The sequence below is a fragment of the Onychomys torridus genome, chromosome 2 (genome assembly GCF_903995425.1).
Source record: "Onychomys torridus chromosome 2, mOncTor1.1, whole genome shotgun sequence".
Classification (NCBI taxonomy): domain Eukaryota; kingdom Metazoa; phylum Chordata; class Mammalia; order Rodentia; family Cricetidae; genus Onychomys; species Onychomys torridus.
In genome coordinates this window covers 36,656,600-36,677,106 of record NC_050444.1, presented here as the reverse complement: position 1 = coordinate 36,677,106, position 20,507 = coordinate 36,656,600, and the positions used below count along the sequence as shown (strand labels likewise).

Genomic DNA, 20,507 nt, shown 5'->3' with positions numbered 1-20,507 from the left:
GATCCCTATTCACAGAGGAAACCCCCTCTGCTATCCAAGGGTGTTTGCTTCTGATTAGGAGGGAGAATAGGCTAGAGAGGGGCTACAGAGGTCACCTGCTCCTGGTGTGTCTTCTCATATTAGTGATTTAAATTTATGGTGCCTTTCATCCCAGGACTCTCAAGCAATTAGCAAATCCACCAAACGTCCCTGCAGGGTTCCAAGATGGCAGATGTGCTTGGCTGTGTTTTATAAGTGGAGCAGGGCTTGAGATACTGTGTAACCAGCTCTGAAGCAAGTTTAAAACAGTCCTCTAATGCCGGGTTCCTTTCTCTAACCACCAAACGCGTTCTGTTCATGAGAAGTGTGTGAATCCAGTGCCTTTGATGTTCCCAGGCTCCCTGTAATTTAGTCCCTAGTGGAGAACATGGAGCTGGGAATACTGGGACTCTCAGCCCATCCAGAGTATCTGGATGGTATTTGTGCTCAGGGATGGAGCTGTAGGCTGGAGCTTAGAGCAGCACCAGGGTATGTTGGTTTGTTTCCAAGATAATCCAGGAAAGGGGAGGAAGAAGGGAATGGGCTTCGGCAGCCTGCCCACTCTGTCCTGGGCACGTTAGTTATCTCGCCTACTTCTTATAAGAAAGCTTGGAGGGAGATTATTAATGAAGAAATCAAGAGTCACAAGGACTCATTGTCAAATGATAAAATCCATCCATCAATGGTGGATAGAGCCCAGAATATCTGACTGTACAGTGTCCAGGATCCTTTTGTTTGTCTGTCTTTTAAGACAGGGTCTCCTATAGTCTGAGCTCATCTGGAACTCACCACTTTGAACTTTTGGTCCTCCTTCCTCATCCTCCAAAGTGCTGGGATTATAGGCATGTGCTGCTGTGCCTGGCTGTTTCCAGGATCGTATTTCTGTGCATGTATTTTCTCCTGCCTTGTTCCAAAGTGCCTTACAGATACATAGCACACAGTAGGATGTAGAACAGTTAAGTACCGTGGCCTGCAGAAACAAATGATAATGTCTACCTAAAGTTATGGTGAAGTTTGGCCCATGAAGTACATGCTGTGGAGTCATGGGGAAAGGCTGCATAGAGAAAGTATGCTTCCTGATAGCAAAAGCAACATTGGAAAGAATCCCTTGTGGAGTTCACTAGGTCACCAGCATGGAGGCCAGTCATCTGCTTGTAGGTGGCATAGTGTACTCTTGTATTTGTTTTCATTGTATCATGTCACATTCACCCTATGTGGGGTTGGCTAAAACTAGACATCATTTATTTAAGAGTTTTGTTTGTTTGTTTAATAGCATAGGCTGACCTCTAAGCTCTCAGGCTCTGAATGCTGGCAATATAGGCAGGTGCCACCATATCTGGCCCACTGACTCTAATCCCTTATTTTCCCAGCAACAAATTTATACCTATAAGAGAGGGGTGTTCTTAGTGACAGAGTTGGCACCAGTGCTTGGGAGAGCAGGGCTCAGCTCGGGAATGTGACTCCACTTGTAGAGCTGGGTCTAGGATAAAGACTGTGTGTTATTCTCTGCAGCCCAGCAATCCTGCTTTAGCTTGGGATTTTCTCCAGGCACATCATATCCGCTTCTAGAAACAAAGGCTGATTCTAAAGCCAGTATCTTTCCAAAAATTGAGACACGTAGGTAATGATAGAATTCATAGTGAGGGATCGCCTTCCCGTGTATAAGGAATTCTTTCAGGGAAGCAAGAACCCTTCCAAATACATAGGGTAGAAAAAGTATAACATTCACTCAGGTGGCTGGGATGCAGGTCAGTGGGAGAGGATTTGTCCAACATACATGAGATCCTAGGTTTATGCTCGGCATCACACTGATGTTAGAGATCTGTGTAATTTAAAGTTATCTCTGATGAGAAAGATAAAAGTATCTCAGGAAGTTAGGAAATATGACCATCATCATAACAATAGCTAATGATCTAACCATAAATAGTGGCTGCAAAATTAAGGGGATGGGGGAGAAGATTACAAGACACTAAACTAGTGAGAAAAAAGACAATGTCTAAACAGTTGCTGCTTTCCTAATTATGAGCATATTACTTGGACTACTTAGCTGTAGACTTAAGAAAAATAATGAAGGAGGCTAAAATAATATGACACATAAATATCCATCTAAGAGAAATGCAAAGCCCAATAAGTTTTATGAAAAACAACTCCAAGAAGACAAATTACTAAGAGGCTTATTTTGGGAGGCATCCAGAATACACGGATTTAAATGAAATGAATTGATCAATATTATATTTACCCTCATATGACATGATTTTCCTCTTTCGGAACTCAGGCATATTTTTGGACTGGCTGTAACTTAAATGTTTCTAACTTTACTCATGGAAAAAGTGAGTCGGCCAGAGCTTAAGCGGCCAAGAAGGAAGAAACACAATGCTGTTTCTGTTGCACTTTGTCCTGAGTAGTGAAGTGAGAAAGGCCACGGATTAGCTATCACAAGAAAATGAGTGTGCTGCCTGAAGTCTGCTGAAAATTATGATGGCACAGATGTTAATATAAAACTTAGCCCCAACCTGTAAGGGTAAAAAGAAATCATCCGCGGTTGAGAGACTGCGTTGGCTGGAAGGGAGAGAAGCCGGACGTGAAGCTGGAGGGGCTGTGGCCACAGCCTACTCTGCCCTTAATCTTTTTGAAGGACTCAGGCCGGTTTTCCAACACAGTTTTCTTGCCTATCGAAAATTACACTGCAGTTTTGCTATGCTCGCTAAAATTACCTAATCACACAAGCTGAATGTTAGGCACACCCATTCTATTTATTCCATGCCGCAAGTGGAAGAGGCAATATTTGGTTGAAGTCTGCAATGAAATGTCTAACTAATTAACTGTGGGCTGGTATCTTACTGCGCTGCCTAGACTGGTCTCCAGGCGTCATTCTCAAGCTACCCTCCTCTCTCTGCCTCCACTGCTCATACATGTGCTACTCTTGCCTTGCCGTGCCTTTTTTCTGTAATAAATTAATTTACATACAGTTACCTACTCTCTAATCTTCTGACTTTTTACAATAGTTCTATCTTTTTACATAAGATTTATTTTACTTGTAGAAAGCTTATGTATTTATTCTCTAGTAAAGGATTTAATTAAATGTAGGGTCTTCTAAGGTAAGACAAGCTAATATTCTGACTTGTTTGGATTATGATGCCATGGATTTTTGTTAGGCATGTAAACGTAAAACATTACATATATTTATTGAACCATAGGATATTGGGAATACACTGGACCCTGGGATATAAAGAGACAGAAAATGGCATTCCTGCCTTCACAATGCTTGCTCTCTATTTGAGTAAACCAAATTCATATATACAAATGCATAAATCACAGTTTAGCTCAGTTCTCAATTATATCTTTAGTAACTACAGTGAAATCCTGCCACAGACATTAAAATGGCCATGAATACACCATTCACTATACTAAATACGATTTTTCTCTAAGCATCAGATCTTTTTATAGTTACTATTACTGGTATAAAAGGAAGTGTCTCTTTTTCAGGCAGTTAATACACGTTTCTAAGTGTTATGTAGTCCGTGGTCCCAGAGGAGAGTAAGAGAATAACCACACACACACTAATAGTTATAACCCATAATCCAATCTTTCTTATCTCTCTATCCATCTTCCAACTCCAACCACCTCCCTCAACAGCTGTGAAGACAAGCAGTGATGTCATAAGAGAAAAGAACGGTCCAGAAGGTCGGGTAGATGTGGGGTAGCTCTGATAGCACCAGCTGAGCTGAATTGCCATCACAAAGAAGGGAGAAAATTCAGTGCTTATAGCCAAGCCATTGGCATGGTAATATGGAAATGAAATGAAAAATCGAGCTCACTTCAGCGAAAGGCATAGATGAATGTGGAATGTACATGTGGAACAGAATGACTAGAAACCCAGACAATCGATGGTAGAGCACAGCCACAAAATGGAATGTCCAAAGAAACCAGGGATGGTTAGAGATGATCTTGGTGACAGGAAGCTCCCAAAGGATCAGAGGAGCTTGAGCAGTGCTTCTGGGAGCCGCCACTTCTGGGTGCTGCCACTTCTGGGAGCTGCCACTTCTGGGTGCTGCGTCCTGGGCCTGGGCTCTCCTGCAGCAGATGTGGTGGACGACCCACATCTGGAATCCTAAGTACATTTCTCACACTCCATTAACACAAAGACACTGAAAACCTGGAGACAGTTCTGAAGGCAGTAGCAAGAACTATTAACAGACTTGAAGGAGTCGTTTATAAGGGAAGGATTAAGGCACAGGGCAATCACCATGGTAATGGCTAGAAATGGTACAAAGTGACCTAAAAAGTACAGCCATGAGGGAAGGGCAGGCATGACTGGGCATGGTTTCCCTAGAGGTGGGGAGCACTAAAAGTACCAGGGAAAGTTTTCAACTTAAGGAAAATGGAAAACACATGGGAGAGAATTGGTTTCTACAAAGTAAGTCATATTGGGGACAAAAAAACAAAACCTAGAAACCAAAAAAAAAAAATCTGTAACAAAGCAAACCATGGATCAAGGTGTCCTCCAACACCTTAAACTGTGAAATCGTGGTGTTCTAAGGCATCGCATGAGAAGTCCCCTGTACTTGTCGAACTGTGTTTAGGCCTGGATCAGCCTCTTTGGCCCACACAACCCTCCTGTCACTCACTATGCTTCTTCTGAGCAGGTTCTTGGGGGCAATACAGGAAGGGACAGGTGAGCTAGCCAGCAGATGCCTGGGAAGCTTGCTCTCAGCTACACACTCCATCTGCTGTGCTCTTCTACAAAACTCTTCAAAACCAAAGGATAGAAAAGCAGGGTAAGCCCCTAGAGATGAGGAGAAAGTCAGAGAGAGGAGGGCCCAGGCTTATTAGGCACAAGCTCCGAGAATAGTCCCTTTCTGAACTGAGAATGGGCAGAAGCAGGGCTCTGGCCTGCTTCTCTTGATACCAAGTTATACTGCATTTCGTTAGCAGAGGAAAATCCCTTTGTGATGCTAGCCCACGGAGGAAGACAGAAGCACCATGCAGGCAAACCCCTTATACCTTGTCCTACACACATCAACCTGCCTGGAGACTGGGCAGGATCCTCAAGCACCAGGCACTGGGTAGGTGGGCTATGTATGATTCATTCACTTATAGGATCCACAAGAAAGCGTCCCTCCAGCAAAGAAACTAGACTGCTGTATTTCTTTCTTTCTTTCTTTTTTAATTATTTATTTTTCTCTATTATTTTTGTGCATTTGTGTTTTGCCTCATGTATGTCTGTGTGAGGGTGTTGGGTCCCCTGGAACTGGAGTTATAGACAGTTGTGATCTGCTATGTGGATGCTGGGAATTGAACCCAGGTCCTCTGGAAGAGCAGCCAGTGCCCTTAACCATTGAGCCATCTCTCTAACCCCAGGGTGCATTGTTTCTCAGACTCCAGTCCAGATTGTTTTAAAAAGAAAATAATTTAAGGAGTCATATAAATTTAAAACACTTTTAAAAAAAAACTATATTCTACAGACATGTTAGAAGAACAAATCAACTTTTAAAATTTGTAATTAAAGTGAAATGCATTTTTTAAAATTCTAGAACTTGTAAATTCTCTGGAATATATTAGGTTCATGAGGCTCAGTGTAAGAAATATTGGTGGTTGCTGGGTGGTGATGGTGCATGCCTTTAATCCCAGCACTTGGGAGGCAGAGTCAGGAGTTCGAGGCCAGCCTGGTCTACAGAGTGAGTTCCAGGAAAGGCGCAAAGCTACACAGAGAAACCCTGTCTCAAAAAAACCAAAAAGAAAATAAAAAGTAAAAAAGAAACATTGGCAGAGCCTTATACTGTACAAGGATGGTGGGCAGGCCACAGGGTGAGGCAGAGGTGGACATGGAGATTCATGGCTATAATCTTACAATCTTAGCACTTGGGAGGTAGACACAGAGACAAAAGCAGGAAGATCAATGGTTCAAGGCCAGCCTAAGCCACATAGCCAGACCCTTCCTCAAAAACTAAATACTTACATACATAAATGAGTAAATAAATCAATAACAAAAAATAAAAACATGAAGTACAGAGCTTCCGTCAGAAGGGACCACGCTTACTGAAGAACCTGACTGGAAGGAAGGGAAGGTGCGTTAGAATTGTGAGATATGGAACTGTGGGTTCAAGACTAGCATTCGAGTGAACCACGAGCTTCTCTGGTCTTGATTCAAGACTGGATGTGGACATGAAGACTGGTGGAAGCCAGAGTACCAGCTGAGGTGCCACACTCGGTGAGGAAGGGCTCGAAAGACTAGGAAAAGCTTTACTCTGTGGCAGTGTGAAAAGCAAGGTGAGCTTCTCAGTGAAGTTTTTGTGATTTCTCACCCAAATAAAAAGCAAGAAAACTTGATTTTGTCACAAGGACTAGCTCTCGGTGTTCTGGTCCTCACACAGCAGTCACATACACCAGATCTCACGCTGCCTGTCAACTGAACAAAAGAATATGTTCTGCGTTTATTCCAGGCTGGCCCGAAGAAGCAGATCCCCAAACGTGTTATGTATTTCAGCTCTACTTACATCTATTTAAAAACAAAGTGAGTGAATGTCACTTTGACAGGGCCTGAAGAAATGTGCAGAGGAGTAAGTACTCCAGTGGTGCTCTCCTCCGATGAATTTTCGCTTCACCATCACTTTTCAAGTCCTAATTTCATATCTCTGCATTTGCTTATGATTAATCATCTCACATGAGAAAAATAACCTTTCATTTCCCATTGCAGCCTTTTTTGGAAAATACCTCAATGAATATAATGGCAGCTATATCCCTCCTGGGTGGCGAGAATGGCTTGGATTAATCAAGAATTCTCGTTTCTATAATTACACTGTTTGTCGCAACGGCATCAAAGAAAAGCATGGATTTGATTATGCAAAGGTAATTTCCAGTGTAAAACTGCATCAATTTGCTTTTGCGCATAATGGGGGGACGGCATTTCCAGGGACTTAGACTATCCGCAAGATGGGCTTTCTGTGTTCTCACAATGTTCGAATGAGACATTTTAAGGCAATTTCCAACTCCAGACAAGAAAGACTCTAAAGGCCCAGTGCTTTTGTCTAGTGAGCCTTTTTTCCCTTCCCTCTCATCAGGATGAAAGGCAATCAGCCTTTGATGAAAGTACCATCCAGCAAATCAGACTCCCTCTTCTCATTGTTGGGCTAAGTTTTGTCTCTCCCTCTCTCCAGAGCTAGCCCGCACGATCAAATGTGCGTCTTGGATTGTTTGCTTTGCAGCGGTTGAAAGCGTGTTTTGTTGGTGGGTTCAGCCTTCCACATGGAAATAAGAACAGACGGGTGCAACCAGGAACTTTGGGACACTGTTATTTGCTTTGACTCCCATCTGATCAAGCAGTGTTTGTGACCAGGACATCTGCCCTATGGCAGTGAGAGTTCACAACAGTCTATGGCTGTCAGTTTTAGGTTATCCAAATCAATCTATAGAAACAGCCCATGGTTCCCAAACAAGCAGATCCTGGATTTTAAAGTTTACAAAAGTAAGCCAGACATAGTGATGTGCGTCTGTGATCCCAGCTCTTAGGAGGTTTGGCCAGATGGATGGAGAGTTTGAGGCAGTTTGGGCTACATAGTGAGTGCAAGTCAACCAGGAGTATTTGGGGAGACCTCATCTAAAGCACAAAACCACAATCACAAAAATTTTCCTAAGATTACTCACTTAAATTAATAAAAATTAAAAAAAAAATTGAGACCATAAAAGTGAAGGGAAGAATGTCTTTAAATTCAGCTTGGTAATTTTCCTAAAATATTTTCTTTCCTTCTGGACATTTCTATTTTATTTTCCTTAAAAGGCCAAAATTCATCGGGATCTATCGACCTGTTTCAACAGGTTCAGGCATTTGGTAGAAAGATAATGGAGACTGGGTAGCATTTCAGGCATGCTGTTGTCTTTGTGCCTGGCCTTGGTGAGAGAACAATAGACTCAGAGAGACACAAGGTGTAAGGCTGGCTCTTCCTGCCATCCTGAAAATAATGAATACAAATGAGCTCACTAACACTGCTGATAGGCTTCTAGACATCAAAGTTGAGAGTCCGTCGGCAGGGACCTAGAAGGCAAATTTGAGCCGTGTCCTCCTTGTAAAAGACAAGGAAACTCAGCTTGGAGTGGTTCAACCACTCATGTATCCTGGGTCATTTCCCTGGCTGGGGACAAAAATCTTTACAGGCAAAGGATGCATGCCATGCACACTAATTGTCATTGCTATCACTTTTGATCTGCAGGGATGCTTTTCATGCTCCTTGTTCAAGCTATTAACCTTTTATTCCCTGTTGTCCTAAGGAGAACAAAGTAATCACGATTCTCTCCAAATACTAAATCAGCGCAACCTGCTCATTATCACGGCTGATTAGGTGTCAAAGACAACTGTATTGGAAAGGAGTGTGTATGTGTGCATGTGTGCACATGTGCATGCCCATGTGAGTGCCTGTGTGTTTATGTGTGTGTGTGTTTGTAAAGAAATTTTAAAAGACTCCCACATGGAAAGGGGGCAGGGACAGCCTTTGGACTTGTCCTAACAAGGATGTGACACAGATTTCTGCCCCCAGCACTTATCTGCAGCTGCTCTGGTCCTTAAACCTACACCATGTAACCAGCTGTGCCTGCAAGTCTTTGACATTGTGACCATTGCCTAGGGGTTCCTGACAAAAGTTTACACTACAGCTTTAGGCCAGTGGTACGCACAGAGAAGCAGGTGGCTTAATTAAAGTTCTCATCTTCTCGGTCCTCCTCATTCCTCCCTGGCCACTTCCAAACTTGCATCATGCCCCACCCCCTACACTGTGTGTTAAGTCATTTTATTAGCAAGTCAGACTCAGATCCCAGCAGCTGGGTGGCTTTCTTCATACAGTTCACACAGTACAAGCTGCAGGAAATCAAATGCTCCCACCTTTGAGTGTTCCAAGTGAATGACTTGATAAAATGTTGCCATTTGTCCCTGTACCCGTGACTTTTGACAAGGCCTTGGATTTGATGGTGGTATTATTCTTAGGGGTAGATTAAATAATTAAAGCATTTCCTGGGTTTGTGCGTTTGTATGTGTGTCTCCCTCTGCGTATAGGTTCTGAAGTTGTGAATGTCAAGTGGGTGTGGGTGTTTCCTGCCCTTGGAGTAATTAAATGTTTTGCCAACCAATTACTATCAATGAAACCTGAGAATGAGATATGTATCCGGTGTTTCATATATTCTTGAATTTATATTGCCAGTTTTAATCATTGTCTTAGGCAAACACAACTTACCTCTTTCCTTCCCTAAATTGCTGAATTATATGTCTTTTCCTCCTTGTTGCTAAGCCGGTTCCCCTAAAAATGAACAGCCACAGATATTTCTGTTCTTGAAGGTGGTTGGCTCCTCGGGACACTGTCGTCCCTCTCACGTTTAGACCTTCCCTCTATACTCAGTGGGTAGATTCTGAGGAAAGCGCTGTTCAGATGTGATCTTGAATGTCACCTTTTGTAATTTTTGTTTTGTGTCAAATGTATGTTTCAGGACTACTTCACAGACTTAATCACTAACGAGAGCATTAATTACTTCAAAATGTCTAAGAGAATGTATCCCCATAGGCCCATTATGATGGTGATCAGCCACGCAGCGCCCCACGGCCCTGAAGACTCCGCCCCACAGTTTTCAAAACTGTACCCCAATGCCTCCCAACACATGTGAGTAACAAAACCAACAATGCATCCTTGCCAAACTCGGCCCTTGCTTGTGCTCCCCAATCCTCCTCTTTACCCTATTTCCTTCCATGGTAGCCCCAAGGCAGAAATGCCAGATGCTCGGTGTCGATGTCAGGTTGTGAAAACCAAGGTATACAGCGCAGGATAGGCAGAGCTGTCTGCCTTGCAGTAGTGTGTGCTGGGGTTCTGATTGGGAATCGTATTTCCAGTGTCTGCCAGTAACTAAATGAAGAGGCTCACGTCAGGAAAATGGGGGCACTTTTCACCTAAAGTTCCTTTCAGTGTCGTCAATGATATTTTGGAAAATGACCTAATAGTACTAATGGGGTGAGAATCCTTTGCTTTTCACAGCTGCCGTGCGGCCCCTCTGCTCAGGCTGCAGAAACATGGCTTCATTTTCTTTCCTGGGGAACACAGGAGCAGCTTGGCTGCAGATGTGCAATCAGGCTTTTGCAGAAGGCAACAAGAGCAGCTTGCCTGGGAGACCCTCTCAGGTCACAGCTTTAAAATAACCTGATGTTTCATCTGTGGGGAGGCTCAGGGGAGGCCCTGGTGGCTGAGAGGAGCGGAGGGAAAGAAGAGAGCCACAGTGTGCTGATAATCCTCACTGGCCAGGGGTGGGAACGTGGAGGTGCCTTGGCAGCAAAGAACACAATTTTGTTGACTCTGTCAACAGTTTCTCCCAACCTTCATGCCCAAAATGCAGCCTTCCACACAGAGCAGCAGGGACCAGGTCTGCTGGAACACATCCATTCAGAAGGCATCTTTATCACAAACCTCTGAAATTGGTTCATGATCTAGGTGTGTGTAAATTCTGCCCTCTTGGCTCTTTTAAACAAGATCCCAGACAGAAAGAACCTTAGGGATACGGAAGAGACTACTGATGGAACTGCCAGGCATTAGGCTCCCGGGAGGAAGTTTTCTTTCTATTCTTAGAATCTTTCTGTAATTATCCTTCCTCAGTCACACGACCAAGACTAACAGGAAAGGGGTCAGAGCTCACTTAGAACAGAAACTAACAATAAATAAGAAGCAAAGTGGGTCACCTACTGTGCCCCGGAGGATACAAATATCTGTTGCATGAAAGATGGAGACACACAAGACAGTTGCTCCAGCAACGGGGGAGTTGAACTCAACTGTGTGGACAGAATCCTTCCCTTGTTCCTGACTCTACAGATAGATTTATGAATGAAGCCTCTCAGCAGGTGGCTCCTCGTTGCAACTCAGTTTCAAATTCAGTAAGCAGCAGGTGCACTGGGAAGAAAATGTCCTTCAGGCTTCTTCAATAGTACCTTGAAGCTCACCTCTTCCCTCTCTTTTGACCGGAAATCACATTGTCTAGCTAGCTCCCTGTGTTGCACTAGCGCCACCCCAGCCTAAGATGACTTTCTGCAGCCTTTATACCTCAAGGGCATTTCTCAGCGTTTGCAGGGACGGGGTTGCTAAAATGTGGCATTTCATGGTTCTTTAGAGGTCAGCCTGCCTTTGAAGCTTCAAGGCTAGATCCTAAGCCTATATGAAAACCAGCCACTCAAGAGATCCCGGCAGCTAGGTTGCATGTACAGACAGTAACTACAGGTGGAGAGGAGTCGGGGGTGGGGAGGGGAGGTGAAGGGGGTTTGGGGGTGGTAGCTCCTCCGAAGAGTGCACCTTGGACTCTAACACTAGAAATTATACATATAAGGTTATCATACAGCAGAGATTAAGGAAGTTAATCTTAGTTAAGGAAGGCCCAGTGAGCAGAGATTAAGGAAGTTAATCTTAGTTAAGGAAGGCCCAGTGGGTACCCCTTAAACACTAATAAACGTGGATGGGAGGGTCCCAAATCCGGCTTGTATTCATAAGGTTTTACTGAAGCACAGTCACACTCATTCATTATGTATACGATGCAGCTACATTTGAGATCCACCAGCCAAGTGGAACTGTACATGGTCTGTAAAACTTAGAAGGTTTATAGTAAATTTGCCCAGACCCAAGTTTTATGGGGAAGATGGGTAAGTGCCCAGATAGTCATAACACTAGAGGGCCACAAGTGTCAGGGACAGAGCAACAGTCACAACATCACAGAGCAATGGGGGAAAGCGTTTGCATCTCTGGGAGAAACGGATTAACAAGCATTCAGAGTGGACCTGGAAGGATGGGGAAAATGTTTGTGGGAGATGCTACAGCGTTGAAGGTAGATGATTTCAGGGAAAGAGCACATCACAGGCAAGGCTCACTACGCACATGAAATTGTCAAAGACAAGGGTTCTCAACCTGTGGGTCAAGACTCCCTTGTCAAACCACTATCTCTAAAGAATATTTGCATTATGGTTCATAACAGTAGCAAAATTATAGTTACGAAGTAGCAATGAAAGTAATGTTATGGTTGGGGGAGATCCCCACTACATGAGGAACTGTATTAACGGATGCATCATTAGGAAGGTTGAGAAGCACTGATCTAATACATGACCTAGGAGCTGAAGAATGGGGTACAAATAAAGGAATAAGAAATAAAGCTTACAGGGGAAATGGTGGCAAAATATTGGGGACCTCAGTGAGTTTGTATATGAGTAGGATAATAAGGAATATGAGCTGACCTGGTCACTTCCACATGGGAAAGGGTTGGGCTGTTCCTTTATACTTCTAACAATCTATCTGGGCCCTTTGCAGTGCCCCAACTAAGCAAAACCTTTGCCTGGCAGAGTGAAAGTATTCAGGTCTGTCTCACCTGTCCCTGTTAAGGCCACAGGCAGTTTGTTTGACCTCAGAGCTTCCATGAGCTCATCCGTAAGTGCAAATAAGTGAGTCACCTTGATGTGATGTCATGAGCCAAACTTTAGAGATGTAGAAGAGGTAGCATTCCCACATAGGGACACAGAAGCTGTCCTGTTGGTGTTCATTCTTATTGACCCTCTCTATTAAGATCAACCATATGCAAATGCCAATCTGATTGACCCACAAATAGTATAATTTCATGCTGTCTAACTCAAGGTTCAAAGAGAGCCAATAAGCCCACACTTGCCCCTGGTGACAGGGTAAATCCCTTGACAAGTTAAGACTTCGCTGCAATGGACCTCTCACACCTGGCTATTCTAAAAGGAATAGATCTGGGCTGTCATTTTTTCTAGACGTGCAGTTTTGCTCTGGGCAAATGCCACATGAGAGAACATTGCCAGTCATGGGAAATGAGCATGCAGTCAGTGAGAGATTCGACTTCTTTGCCACTGATCCTTGGGTTTTGTGCCCCCCCACAACACCCCGGCATGTAGGGATAGATCCACATACATCCCACAGCAGCCCCTGGAAGCCTTGAGTTCCTGGCCACTTTCTTGCAAAGGTCTCCCTGGCTGCCGATAGAGGAGGGAGGGAATGAGTGCCCAGGTTCAGAGTTCAGTCCTTCAACAAAAGGAGGGAGACAAATTGGAGACAAGCTGCAGATTGTGATGCATGGAGCTACTGAATGGCTGGCCTCCTTAGAGAACATTAGCAATGTAGTCAAGCAATGGGATGTAAGCAGTGAAGTGCTCTGCAGAAATATTTGGCAGGCCCTGTGAAAACAGCATGGAGCTGTAGACGCTCCTCGGGTGCGGGAAGCTAGTCCTGTGGACATTTTGCTTCAGGTCTTCCTTGGTGGCCAAACATCACCGGCTCCCTTTCATCCAGCCCTAGGCTGTGGCTATCTGACCCTCTTAGACAAGGGAGAGTGGATCAAGTTTCCATGGTGTTTGCTTCTCTGACAAAGAGAGAGGCCCATTCAAAATCGGCACACTGGCTTTACAAACTGAGGGGAGAGGTTATGCCTCCCAACTAAGAAAAGGAGCGGATTATCGCTCCCTTGTTCACATGGGGGGGCCTGTTTAATCAGACAGTAGCTCGTCCTGTCTTGGCTTCTAAGAAATCCAAGAAAAGCTCCAACAAGGAAATCCACATAAAACACTTATCATGAAGCCTTTCACTATGGTGGAGCCCCTACTAAACTTTCACGGAATAGGTCCAGCCTTTCACTCTCCACCCACTTCGATAGTACGCCCCTGCCACCCACTGTACCCCATCAACTCTAGAGATGGTTTTTAATTGTTTTGTTTCAGTGGTTGTTTCTTTCATACTTCACACACACACACACACACACACACACACACACACACACACACACACACACACACGAGACAGAGAGGGGCCAGGGTGGGGTGGAGCTGCTAATTGGAGCTGTAAAGAAACGTCCTCTCTTGGGACTGCAGAGAGATTCAGCAGTTAAGTGACCCCATTGCTTTTCCCAGAGGACCCAGCACCCCATATCAAGCAACTCATAACTGCCTGTAACTCCAGCCCCAGGGCAATTAATTTCCCTCCTGACCTCTTAAGGCACCTGTACTCACATGCACATACCCCACACAGACACACATACATAATTTAAAAATACAATCAATCTTTATAAAATGTCTGGCCTTAACAAGAATTTGTATTTTTATCCCTTTCACAAAAAATATTTAAAGTTACACTTCTGAAGATGAAGTTTTTAAATATGCCATATGAAATGTCCAATTTGGGCAGAATTGTCCCTTTTTCTATAAACCTACTCTGTTCTTTCCACTTCATGATGAACCCCTCTGTACCTAAATTCCAGAGCTTAGTGGCAGGACCCCAGAGGAGCACAGTCACATGGGGACACCCTATGAAACCTGTCCTAGCAGCTCTGACCCAAGTAGAGACAAAAGCACCTGTTGAGGAGCCTGGGCCAAGGAGCCTGGCTCCTTATTTAGTTGTAAAATTCGGTTTACCAAGTGAATAACGTTGACCTCACCAGCTAGCTGACATGAAAACATTTTTTAAGATAGCACTAGGATTCTTCAAGAATATGTTTTAAGAAATCAAAGAGCAATCAGTAATTCTCTTGGTTCCATAATTTTTAAATTAAAAAAAAAAAATAAGGTCCCATTTGTTGGCTTTAAGGAACCATAAATGGCTCCATTCAGGGCCCAGGAATAGTTGGGGACAAAGCTGGGCCCAGGTATCACTTCTCCTTGTCCCTGTTGCTCTTCCCACGTCTCAGTTCATGTCACAGCCACAGTGAATATCAGGGTGACTCTTACGTATTTGCATAATTCCAATTGGCATTTCCAGCATCATTAAACAATTCTCTATTTTTATTATATGCCTATAATCAAGATCATTTGGTCTTACTCTGCATGTGTTCAAATGTTATCTGCCTAAAGATAGTTGAAGTCAGGTGGGGAATATCTCCAGAAAGTCAATTAAGTAATTCAATTTTAGTGAAATTGAACATGGCATGGCATGGGAGAGTGGGTATAAAGTTTCCAGTGTAATGCTCTGCCAGTGAGTCCTAAACCTGTAGACTGGGCTTGTGCTGAGCACTGAGACCTGTCTTTCCACTCACTGGGTGATGTTTCTAGCACTGTCTTTTTTTGTTGGTGGTGGTGGTGTTTGCATCTAAAAAACAAATTAAAAAAAAAAAAAAAAAACAGATTTTCAACACATCAACAAAAGAAATATAGTATCCCCGGAATGACAGCAAAGGCCATCAATATTCAAAAGGAACCATAAAGTTCACAATTCCCCAATATGGATTTAATATACAACACATGAAATTCTTGAAGCTATTTCTTGGCTACTAAGAATTATTCTTTTGAAAATACCTACCCACCAAAGAGAAAGGTGGCACTGTCGATTTCTCAGAATCTTTTGTCCCTACTTCTGTCAACAAGTAACACTGGAGAGAGGTTCAAACCCCACAGAAAACTGGCATACTGTTGAAGACTGAACTACTCGTGTGCAACCAAGTGTGTGGTGCTGTCCGGAGCAGGAAACCCAGAGAAGCAAGACTCCAGGAAAGCAGTCTGCAGGCTCTTCGGGCAAACACAGCCTGGGAACAGTCTGTGGAAAGCCACAGATCTACTTAGAACATTCATTTTGCAGGCAAAAATTATTTTACCAGCCTGGCCCTCTGAGACCGTGACACCTCTGAAATAGATTCTGGGCTTGTTTTTGTTGTTGTTGTTGTTGTTTGGGGTTTTTTGGTTTTTGTTTTTTGTCTTGTTTTAAAGGAACAGAAATTCCAAAGTGGTGCTCTGGTCCTTTGTCATCTCGATTTTAAAGTGGTAATCAGCATTAAACACTTTTCTGTGGCGCATCCAGTGGGCTTCCTAGGGCCAGACTTAAATTGATTTTCAGCAACGGGAGGCTCCTGAGCGGGAAGCAGAACACTTTCAATTGGGTAAAAGGTGAAGATGGAAAGATTCCCTTTTGATAGGGAAAACTTTGCTAGCCAGTGGTCATAACAGCTGGAGTTTGGGGACCTCTGTGCTCCACAGCTTGGGTCAGTGGGACATCACAGATGGAACACTTGTCTTTCTCCTTTGCCCAAGGGGAGTGAGACACCTTAGTGAGCTAGCCTGGCTACCTGTAAACCAGAGTAGAATGGAACCCCAGAAGCAGTGTTCAAGACTCACAAAAATCTCTCAGCCCTCACAAGAAGTTCTGCAAAGTCGTTATTCCCATTGTATAGATGAAGAAACTGAGGCATCACCCCCCCACAAACAAGAAAAGAACTGTCCAGAATCATGTAGTAGCACATCACAGAACTGGGGCCGATGATGAGATCAGACTCCCAGGCATTCCGGACAACTGAAAACACAGTATTCCCGTTTTAAGGAGTTCTCCACTTCTCTCAGTGAAGTTTGTCCCCGTGACAGATCCAGGCCCCCTTGAGTAAGCTGAAGTCAGTCCTGAGGCAAGCAAGCCGTAATTATCACTGGGGACAGAAGGCTGCATCTTCAAGGAATTTGGCAGCGCTCAGCAGGAGGCAACCACAGTCTTTGGCAATGGATCACTTTTCAACGAGGTTGTCAATCCCAGCAACCTCGGACCCTCCACCTGCAGGTCCCTGAACAGCTGTTGTTCTTGGGGTGGGGGAAGAGTAGCAGTCGGCCTTCCTTTAAAAAGCAAATGTATGCCCCAGATCCCTGCTACCCGCTGGGATCCCACCTGGAATGGCATCCTCCAAGCTAGAGGTCATCTCCCATATTGAGAAAGTCAGAAAACTACCAGGGGAGGGGGTGGACAGCTTTGACAACAGGCCCTGAACTCTCCCTTTTAATATAAGCCAGATTTAACATATGTCATTCGGTAAATCCAGGAGTCCAATTGGAGGCTTGTAATTTGCTGCAAGCTCCCTGGGGCTCCTCAAAGTGAGGTGGGGCTGCACCGAGCACATCAAGGTAGCTGGTGGAAGATGTAATTTGCCCACTGTGAGCCTGTGCGTCGGTTCCCTATTGTAATTTTTATTTGCGTTGAGGTTTTGTGGTTTTAAAAAAGTCAACTAGATTTATTTTTAAATTAAGCCGACCTAACTTCAAAGGCAGTGAGGGAAGGATGGGTATTATACAGAAACCCTTGTTGTAATCTCTTACAGCTGTATCCCCTTTCGGGCCACAATTGGTAAATGGCTAGGAGACCTTTCATGACCAATGTGCTGTCTTTCTCTGACCTCATACCCGCCCCCACCATGGGTGCAAAACCCTTGCATGGGGATTTTTAAACCCCTCTGCCCTTCTCAGCTTCTAAATCTAATCCTGTTTGTAACGGGGCGTGCTGCATAGACAATGAGGAAGGCAGACCTCAGTCCTAGCCCACTGTGGCCAGCTTCTAGAAAGGAGGAATCCTTCCAGGTCAAAAATCTGGACCAGCTGGCTCCAGAATCATTTATCTGGTGAGCGGCAAACATTGATGTTGAAAGTTTCTGTTTCACATAGTCTCAAAGGGGGAAAGGAAAGAAGGGAAGGGAATTTTCCCTTGGTAAGAATGGCGGATGTTACTCAAAGAATCTGCAGCTTAATATTATGGGATCGTTTCTTTTTTTTTTTTTTTTTTTTTTGCATGAAAAGAATTTGCTTCCCGGCTCGTGGAGGAAACTCCTAAGCTCTGTTTGAGAGTCTTAGAGGAGTGCCTTGCACCCATTCACAGATGTGCAAAATGAGTGTCCCTTTTCACTCTTAGGCTGTCCCTTTAGCGGGAACTCCTGTACTCTACCAAGCATCACTTGGGAATGGTGTCTTCAGAGCTTAATTAATGATCATGACAGTTACCAGATAACAAGATGATGCTTGCTGCCAGTTAGGACTTTCTACTGTATGAATGGGCAACCGTCCTGACAGGAGAAAATGTGGGAAGCAGGTGCCATTTTTATGCCTCAGTGTGCACAAGAACATCCCCAAGTCGAACCATGCCAACACTGCGTGGGAAGCTCACAGTGTTAGCGAATCAGTGTGGTGCCCGCCGAGGTCTCCTGGAATTACCTGGCTCACAGGGACCATTTCCAGAACCTTTCCCCCGCCTTCAGACTTCCTGCCTACAGTCTTTCAACCACAGACTTCTACCCCCAAAGAGAGACAGGTAAACAAATTCCTCACGCAATACAGATGGTGGCTTTCTCTAGGAGACTGGCTGTTTGTAAACCTGTGGTTTCTATTAAAGCACGGTCACAGAGAGGAAGCATCCCTTGCTCGTCCCTTTGTTCATGTTATGGAAGTATGTGAGCTGTGAAAATCCAGACTTGATTCCACCATTGTTGCTAAACCATGCGAGTTACTTACCTGCCTTGGTTCCCTCATCCATAAAATAATAGTAGGTGACTAGGGATAATAAACCTGTTCACCGAAAGAGCTGAGACAATCAGATTAGTTAAAATACATACAGTAAGTTGCATAATGCTTTACAGTAAATACACCTTCTGTGAGCTTTTCATAGCTCGTGAAGAGAGGGTTTGAATGAATGAGTAACAGTGTCTCGGTATAAGAATCTTGCTAATGCTAGGCAGTGGCAGTGCACTACTTTAATCCCAGCACTAGGAAGACAGAGCGGGCCGACCTCTGAGTTCGAGGTTCCAGGACAGGCAGGGATACACAGAGAAACCCTATCTTGGAAAACAATAACAACAACAGAACAAAACAAACAAACACAAAAGAATCTTGCTAACATAGGCCTGCACTTCAAAAGCACAAGATGCTAGCATCTATGGTGATCAGGGAAAACTTTAACATAGCTATTTAAGACCCCAGGGCTGTGTTGCTGATCTCTGCAACCCATTAAATGTAGGCATGAATGAGCCTATTCTGCAGCAAAAGGGCCTGCTTCTCTATAAAACCCTTGTCTTCTACCCCTATGAATTTCTCTATGAAGCAAGCGTTTTATTGGGAAATGTGTAAATTGCAGGCATAGTCTTGGCTATAGTTCTAGCCAATACAATTGAATTAACGGTTTTAATATACAACACGAAGAACGAGCAAATCTCATGAAGATGTACCAGTGATCGATAAGATTATCTAAAGAGATTAATGTGTTGAGACGGTGGGCCATCATCAACCCGCATACCATGCTGGTATCTTTATTTATTAGGCTCATTAGCAATAAACAGTTCTTGAGTGAACATCACCCCGAGAACATTCCTTTCTGCATTTCCATTTTATCTGTAAATCTCATCATCATGTGCTGCTTACACATTTTATTTATGGAGCCCAGATGAACTTGAACCAGTTGCATGTTCAGTCTGAGTATTATCCGTGTGAATTTGCACACCTACAGAGGATGTAAACTGTTTGGAGTGGTGGAGACTGCAGTCTCAAAACTTAAAGAGATCTCAAGAAGCTTGAGAGGAAAAACACTTCAGCAGTGACTACATAATCTCTCAGAAGAGATTATTTCACAGCCTTTAACTTGAAATGTTTCCCCAAATGACCAAGTTTTTGTAAAAATGTATTTATGATAAGAGTGCTTTCTGCGTGTTTGCAGAACTCCAAGCTATAACTATGCGCCGAACATGGACAAACACTGGATCATGCAGTACACGGGTCCCATGCTGCCCATCCACATGGAGTTCACCAATGTCCTCCAGCGCAAACGGCTTCAGACTCTGATGTCAGTTGATGACTCTGTAGAGAGGGTAAGGCCACCTCCCTGCATGGTGACATGTTTTCATCTAACTTCCTCCAGTCAATCCAGTTTTTGTTTCCCATTATTGTGTGAAGACAGAGAAACAAGTGTGGTCAGTGACACCCTCATCCCTGTCCCCTTATCCTATTTCTTCGAGTTTGATTCTTAAGGAGCCAGTGACAAAGGACAGAAAAATCAAAATATCACAAAGGTCCATACTCTCAAATGCTTTCAGAAATTGAACAAATTGTGTCAGTGACTAAAGCAGATTTAATACAATGTGCTAGGAACTGGTGAGAATTGTGGAGAAGTTAGCATTAAGGAGCCTATCTAACGCAAACAGCGACTCCACTTCATCTTTGCAGTATAAAAATGGAAACCAAGTATGATCGTGTTGTCTGGCTTTTGAAAGAAGACTGGTTCTACCCAGACTGGGTCTTCTTTACACTCATAATAATTAAATAACAAAGCGGTGAAGTGAACATTTTCAAAGTGAAATCTAGAGAGTTTGCTAGGAGAGGCAGTTTCATGACTTGTTCTGTTGTTTGCTTGTTTAGCAAACAGGAAACAAATCTTGTAAGCAGAATGTACTAGATTTAAAAAAAAAAAAAAGCTACATTTTGACTGTAGTGTGGCATATTTCCCCCACCAGGATCATTAAGTATTTTAAAATGTGGATGATGTCCCTGTTTGCCAGCCTTACGAAAGTAACTCTTGGCTTTTGAAAAACGATGAGAGTCAGGCATGGTGGGGCACATCTTTAATCTCAGCACTTGGGAGGCAGAGGCAGGTGGAGCTCTGTAAGTTCTAGTCCAGCCAGGTCCTTTCGGGAAAGTCCTTTGGGGCAAAGCTCTAGCAGGTCACCTCCCATGTCACACTTGGCTCTGACTTGTCCCATGCTCT

The 20,507-nt window shown here is 43.8% G+C and overlaps 1 protein-coding gene across 3 annotated transcripts in view; it reads left to right on the top strand.

The window, feature by feature from the left end:
• The window catches only part of Sulf1 (sulfatase 1), a 173,080-nt gene that overhangs the window by 107,045 nt on the left and 45,528 nt on the right, over positions 1–20,507 (top strand). For all 3 annotated transcript variants that reach the window (XM_036177976.1, XM_036177977.1, XM_036177978.1), the window contains 3 exons: positions 6,716–6,867; positions 9,490–9,659; positions 19,464–19,614. In XM_036177976.1, coding sequence (XP_036033869.1) covers positions 6,716–6,867; positions 9,490–9,659; positions 19,464–19,614 — 473 coding nt within the window. The remainder of the gene's footprint in view (positions 1–6,715; positions 6,868–9,489; positions 9,660–19,463; positions 19,615–20,507) is intronic.